The sequence below is a fragment of the Otolemur garnettii genome, unplaced genomic scaffold, assembly GCF_000181295.1.
Source record: "Otolemur garnettii isolate 467f Iridium unplaced genomic scaffold, OtoGar3 scaffold00187, whole genome shotgun sequence".
NCBI classification, from domain to species: Eukaryota; Metazoa; Chordata; class Mammalia; order Primates; family Galagidae; genus Otolemur; species Otolemur garnettii.
The window spans coordinates 1,439,690-1,447,216 of NW_003852582.1; the positions used below are offsets into that span (position 1 = coordinate 1,439,690).

Sequence of the window (7,527 nt, forward strand, 5' to 3'; positions counted from 1 at the left end):
GTATATATTCTGTGCCTCTGGAAAGGAAGCTCACGGGAATTAAACTTACAAAAATAGTCCTACTGATGAAGTTAGAAATTCATTGTCAATATGAAACATTAATCGATTTTGTTACAGTGGTGGTGTTATTTAATACTCAGGGTGCCTTGAACATAATCTTGAGTAAAGAATGAGCAGCGATCTGGAAACAGACCAGTTAGGTCTTCAGTCCACAGTAGTCATGCACTCCTGGAAAGATGTGCAAACTCCTCCAACAGAGCTGCAAGCACTGCAGGGGAAGGGAGGCATTCACAGAGCCTGCCACGTGTCAGTGACAGGCAGGGCTCACACTGAGCACTTAGACACAGATATGGGCTAAATGCAGAAATAGTAGCAAACCAGGTGGTAGGTGGCTGCTGCCTGGACTCTACTGACCAACTCTTCCCCATAACTCCTACCCATTCCTCAGGAACCCCGCACACACACAATGACCCTGCGATCGGGCCGGTCAAACCCATCTCCTCTGTAGTGTGGTATTTGTTTTGTTTCATCAGAGCCCAGGCCATAGAAATGCTTCTGAATCCCACTCTGCGCTTGATTCATGCAAGGCAGGTGCTAACAGAAACAGTATACAGGCTCGGTGCCTGTGGCTCAAGTGGCTAAGGCGCCAGCCACATACACCTAAGGTGGCGGGTTCGAATCCCCAGCCCGGGCCTGCCAAACAACGACGGCTGCAACCAAAAAATGGCCAGGCGTTGTGGCGGGTGCCTGTAGGCCCAGCTACTTGGGAGGCTGAGACAGGAGACTCGCTTGAGCCCAGGAGTTGGAGGTTGCTGTGAGCGTGATGCCATGGCACTCTACTCAGGGGGATAGCTTGAGGCTCCGTCTCAAAAAAAAAAAAAAAAAGGAACAGTATACAAATGCGGAGAAAAACGCCTCAGAGAGATACAGTATTAAGTAATAAAGCCATGAGGTAAAGCTAGATCTGACTTCCCAACTCACTCACTCTACTTGTCATCCTTCTTAGGAAGTTGATGAGGCTGGGCTAGGTGGCGCACACCTGTAATCTTAGCCCCTCTGGAAGGCCGAGGTAGGTGGATTGCCTGAGATTGTGGTTAGAGACCAGCCTGAGCTAGAGTGAGACCGCTGCCTCTAAGAATAGCTGGGTGTTGTGTCGGGCGCCTGTAGTCCCAGCTACTCGGAAGGCTGAAGACGAGAATCGCTCGAGCCCAAGAGTTTGAGGTTGCTGTGAGCTATGACAGCAAGGGCATTCTATCAAGGGTGACAACGTGAGAATCTGTCATCAAAAAAAAAAAAAAAAAACCCAGAAAAAGAAATGGATCCTAAGTTAGGGCTGGGCACAGTGGCTCATACCTGTAATCCTAGCACTCTGGGAGGCTGAGATGGGTGGATTGCCTGAGCTCACAGGTTTGAGACCAGCCTGAACCAGAGCAAGACTCTGTCTCTACTAAAAATAGAAAAAACTGGCCAGGCATTGTGGTGGGTGCCTATAGTCCCAGCTACTTGGGAGCCTGAGGACAGAGGATCACTTGAGCCCAGGAGTTTAGGTTGCTGGGAGCTATAACACCACAGCATTCTACCAAGTGGCAACAAGAGAATCTGTCTCAAAAAAAGAAAGACCAGGAGGCGGCACTTGTGGCTCACAGGTAGGGTGCTGGCCCCATATGCCAAGGGTGGCGGTTCGAACACAGCCCCAGCCAAACTGCAACAAAAGGAAACAAAGACTAGGAGAGACAAATTCAGTGGAGTTTCTCCAAAGTTTCAAGGATTCCTTTTGAAGAAGTTAACCTACTAGAGTAAGTTTTACAATTCGGTTTTGTTAGAGACCAACAGGTACCACTGATAAGACAGGAGCCATGATATACCTTCTGTGCTCATGACAGTGGGCCAAGGAGGAGATAGGTGAGCTGCTTTCTATAAACTAGGTAGTATGAATTAACTCTTTGATAGACGCGGTGTTTGACTTAAGAAGGGAAGGAAAAACAGATGTAAAAACAAGAAAAAGGCTTGTGACCCAATGTTCATTTTACCTAGAATGAATCTGGGCCATAGGTGTGCTGTGACAGTCATCAGTCAAGGCTCGGCTCAGCTCAGATGGCATTCCTGATCGAAGAATTCTTTAGATTTTCTCTTTTAAGGAGATAATCATGCTTGTAGCTATATGGCTCTGTGTCACCTCTGAAAAGTCATAAGGATTTAACTCACACCATGTTTATAATAAAGCAAGTTGTAAACATGTCCTCAAAACATAACAGAGCCAAAGACTGCCATGGTGACTTTGAAATTACTTAGCAATGGATACCAATTTCCCATGTGACAGTAAAATTATTCCATTTGGATCAGTTATGCATCTTGGATGTGCTGGGTTGCAGGCAAGTTATTTAAAATCTATACCATTTCTGGCAGTGCCCATAGCTCAATGGATAGGGCACTGCGGGTTTGAACCCAGTCCAAGCCAGCTAAAGCAACAATGACAACTGTAACAAAAACAACAACAAAATAGCTGAGTGTTGTGGCAGGCACCTGTAGTCCCAGATTCTTGAGAGGTTGAGGCAAGAGAATCACGTAAGCCCAAGAGGTGAAGGTTGCTGTGAGCTGCGATGTCACAGCACTCTACCTAGGGTGATGGCTTGAGACTCTGTCTCAAAAATAAATAAATAAAATCTGTAACATTTCTTTAGGAAAACTTCAGCAGACATGGGTCTAGAAGCTGATACATGTCCTATGCATCTTTGATTCTCAAATGATTTCCTAAACCCAGGTCAAGGAAGTGATTTCATTTTACGGCTTATTTTACCTCCTTTTCTGTGTTTTGACACTAGCAAAAGTGTCACTCATTCATTTGAAAATAACATAGTGAAGCAGTGGTCAAGGTCTATAGTTCTTATTCAACCTCACATTAAATTTAGATGTCTGCTTCATACCTCACCAACATTTTAAACAAAATTGGTCATCTTCTTTTAATTCAGGATTTTAAATAAAGTTACTTTATAAACATAGTACTTTATGATTCATAAAGATTAAAACCCCAATAACAAAATGGAAAAACTTATGGCCGGCACCTACAGCCCTCAATAATGTTAATATTTCATTACCATCTCAGTATGTTTTATAGAATTTCTACTTCAATCTACTGAGGAAAAAGTATAGACCTTAAGCCACTCCTGATAGAACCAAGTGTTACTTACCCAGGATTAGCGCTGATAATGGTTATTAGGCTTAACTTTAACAGCTTGAAAACACTTTATAAGAAGTCTCGGAGTATACTTAGAGAATTTATTCAGCTGATTCTTAAGTAAAAGAGCTAAGTTAGTCAATATCCTGAATCTTGAAAGCTCCCTTTGAATATAATTTTCATAGTCTTTACATTTTAACTGTCATTGTTTATTCTGTTTTGGCTACATTCTCTACAATTTCAGCAGCATCTTAAAGAGACAATGTATCTATGTACAATGAAAAACAAAATGGCTTGGAACATCAGAAATAAGACCCACAGTTTAACTGTACAAAATTAAGGATAATCTGTGGTAAGTATAGCCTCTATTTTCTGCAACATGGACAACTTACATGTAAGTAAGTATCAACATTATGAATGTGACAATAAAGAAAAAATTCTTACAGGAGTAAAATACAGCATCCTGAAAAATATCGGTTTCTACCATACAAGGCAGTTTAGAAAATGTTCACATTTTAACAAATCTGTACAAACCCCAAGAAACTTGTTTATGGGACCATCATCCCACCTTGCTGATAAGAACCTTCTAGAAATGTAGAATAACCATGAACAATTTATAAATCTAGTATCTATGTGCTCCACAGCCCTAGAACCCAAGAAACTGATTTAAAGAACTCATTATGTCCACTTTGGACCATTTTCACATGCCTTGATTGTTAATGAATGCCTGCTTTTAATATCTCTCTATAATGTAGTCAACTTGCACCTTCAAGGTCATTCAATTTTTTAGCAAAGAAGCAACATCATTTAGCAGCAATTAAGCGCCTTCAAGAAGACTTAAAAAAAATACAATATCCAATTAGAAAAGCCATATTTTTAAACATCTGTACAAGAATAAGCTGCTGAAACTTAGCAAATGAAATATATGACACCTGTACAACAATTTACAATAGCGCTAGAAGGGAATTTATCATTATCCTGCATAGAACTGGTCTGCATTTGGTTATATACTGTCACTTGTTTGGATGAACAAGGCCTGGTAAGAAAAGAAAAAAATCTGTTAACAATTCTAATGTGTTGAAAACACTGGTGATATTACAATTCAGTGAATTCAACTGATTTCAAAACAAGCAACTCACTTTGTCAAAGATGTAAAAGTATCTAGAAATAATAGCTCTTCCTTTAATATAACCAGTGAGAAAAATGGACACGTGATTTCGAGGTACAACTTGGTAAAAGCCAGAATAGGCAAATGACAAAGCCTAACTTTGTCCAGAGTCTAACTCTCACATTCTATTACTATAAAACACAACCGTCACTGTCATTCAGTTCTTACTTTGGTTTCAGCAGAGTAACTGCCAAATGCTGAAGAATGTATCCAGGCACTGTAGTTCTTGTGTTAGAAATATGTCTCATATTTTTTTCCACGTTTTTAAATAATGAAAAACTACCCTTCATATTAGAACTCTCTAGTAACAACCAAATGTATTTAAGTATTACAAACGGTATTTACAGTGTTCCCCCAAATAAACAAAAAATTTTTCCTCGAGCTTAACATGGTATTCTTGTTTCTGTGCAAGAGGCAGTCATCCTTCACCACTGAAGATTATAGTCAGAACTGTGCCTTTATTCATCATCCATGATCCACTTTCATACAAATGACACTACGAAGAACTTCAGTTCACAAACAGTTCTTAACCATGTCCTGTGTAAGGAAGGAAAACAAAACAACAAAACACTCAAATGCTCTCAAACTCAAGTGTGCATCTGGGAAGCAATTCAGAGATATCATGCCCATCTTGGAGGAAAGTCAGTAGGTAATTATGCTTGAAGAAGGGGGTGTTGGAGATGCTGTCAGCCCAGCCAGGTGTAAGTTCCCTGAAGAATTTGATCTTCTCATGTGTGGGAGAAGGTATGGGTCATTTGCCAATTGGTGCACATCAAACCGATCCTCTTTTCGGTATGCCAAACAGCGTCTGATAAAGGCCTTTTTAAAAAAGAAAGAAAAAGAAGTCAGCAATTAAAATGATCTTTTTCTCTTCTCAATAGCACTCAACTGAATCCTACAGAAGGATAAATACATTTAAGACAATAAACTGATATCATCTGATTAGAAGTCCAAACTTAAAAAAGTTTTTTCTGGCAATAAAATTTTCGCTTCAAATTGAACTCCCCATTCACGGGCCCTAGTCTACTTTATAGTCTAAATGTATTGGTACTCTTTGAACTTACTACTGGAAAGTTGTATTTCTGCTTACAAAATTCTGAGGATGTCTTTTTCTAACATTTTTCTTTTGCTCACAATCCTCCCATCATCCTATTTTGTTATCACTTCAGTTTGGCCAAAGGGTAAGATGTCATTTTTAGCCATAATATTTTTCCTCCATAGTTTAAAACACTTTTATTACAGGAAAAGAACACTGAAGTGACCTCTATTAGGGTTTTTGTTTCTTAGGTTAACCCTGTACATCATTACATTTTTGAAAAAGCTAAATGTATAACCACTTTTCCCCTCAAACTAGTTTTACATAGCCTTTCCTTGAGAATACCCTCTCAGAAAAACTCTTTAATGAGGAATAACTCAGAAAAGCACACAAATCATAAGTGCAAATACATCTATGTAACTGGGCAAAAGATCAGAAATAGAACCTCCTCAGCCCCTCACGCTCTCTTCCTGCACTGCCTCTGCCCCTAGCTGAACCTAGGTACCCTCTAGCCTGACTTCTAATAACCATGGTTTAGTTTTGCTTGTTCTGAATTTTATGTACATAGAATTACAGATTATATTCTCCTTTGGCTAGCTTTTTTTTTTTGAGACAGAGCCTCAAGCTGTCCCCCTGAGTAGAGTGCCATGGCATTACAGCTCACAGCAACCTCCAACTCCTGGGCTCAAGCGAGTCTCCTGCCTCAGCCTCCCAAGTAGCTGGGACCACAGGCGCCCGCCACAACGCCCGGCTATTTTTTGGTTGCAGCTGTCATTGTTGTTTTGGCGGGTCCGGGCTGGGGATTCGAACCCACCACCTTAGGTGTACATGGCTGGCGCCTTAGCCGGTTGAGCTATAGGCGCTGAGCCTTGGCTAGCTTTTTTTTTGAGACAGTCTCACTTTGTTACCCTTGGTAGAGTACCATGGCTTCACAGCTCACAGCAACGTCAAACTCTTGGGCTTAAGTCATTCTCTCGCTTCAGCCTCACAAGTAGCTGGGACTACAGGTGCCTGCCACAATACCCAGCTATTTTTAGAGATGGGGGTCTTGCTCTGGCTCAGGCTGGTCTCGAACCTGTGAGCTCAGGCAATCTGCCCACCTCGGCTTCCCAGAGTGCTAAGATCTTTGGCTAGCTTCTTTTGCTGAGTATTTTATTTGCGAGGTTCATCCATTTTTTTTCTGTTGCAGCAGGCAAAATATTCACAAGGGATAAATGATAACTGTCTCTTTTTCTTACTGCTGACATTAGAAGTAACATTAATTTGTCTTGAAATGCCTGATATAAAGTCATAAATTAAAGCATCTGTAACAAAAAAAAAAAACCCTACAACTAAGATACCCAGTCAAACAGAATTTGATCACATTAAAAAGTAACTATTTTGCACTTTCATTTTTTTTGAGACAGTGTCTTACTCTGTCACCCTGATGTCAGCCTAGCTCATAGCAACCTCAACTCTTGGGCTCAAGAGTCCTCTTGCCTCAGCCTCCCGAGTAGTTGGGACCACAGGCACCCCCTGCCCACGCAATGCCTGGCTAGTTTTTTCTATGTTTAGGAGAGATGATGTCTCACTCTTGCTCAGGCTGGTCTGGAACTCCCAGAGTGTTAGGATTGCAGACATGAGCCACCGCACCCAGCCTATTTTGTACTTTCTTTGCTTTGAAATTCATTAGAAGTAATTTTTTCTCCAAAAACATCTAGCTAGCCTCATCTTGTTACTGTAGTCTTTATCCAAAGTGTATCTGACCTCTTAGAGGTCTTCAATAAAAACTCCTACCAAAACAAAAAAACTCTTAGTTTAAGACCAGCCTGAGCAAGAGCTAGACCCTGAGTGGGTAATACACCTGTAGATCTAGCTACTCGGGAGACTGAGGCATGTGGATTGCTTGAGCCTCGAAGTTAGAGGCTGTGGTAGCTGTGATCACATCACTGCACTCTAGCCCAGGTGACATGGAGAGACCCTGGCTCAAAAAAACCCAAGAGTGGCTCGGCGCCTATAGCTCAACCGGCTAAGGCGCCAGCCACGTACACCTAAGGTGGTAGGTTCGAATCCCCAGCCCGGGCCGCCAAACAACAATGACGGCTGCAACCAAAAAATAGCCGGGCGTTGTGGCGGGCGCCTGTGGTCCCAGCTACTTGGGAGGCGGAG

At 41.7% G+C, this 7,527-nt stretch overlaps 1 protein-coding gene across 1 annotated transcript in view; it reads right to left on the reverse strand.

The window, feature by feature from the left end:
• Positions 1-3,260: 3,260 nt before the first annotated feature.
• The window catches only part of TLK1 (tousled like kinase 1), a 149,358-nt gene continuing 145,091 nt past the window's right edge, over positions 3,261-7,527 (reverse strand). The window contains exon 20 of the mRNA XM_023507552.1: positions 3,261-5,162. Coding sequence (XP_023363320.1) covers positions 4,986-5,162 — 177 coding nt within the window. The 3' untranslated portion in view covers positions 3,261-4,985. The remainder of the gene's footprint in view (positions 5,163-7,527) is intronic.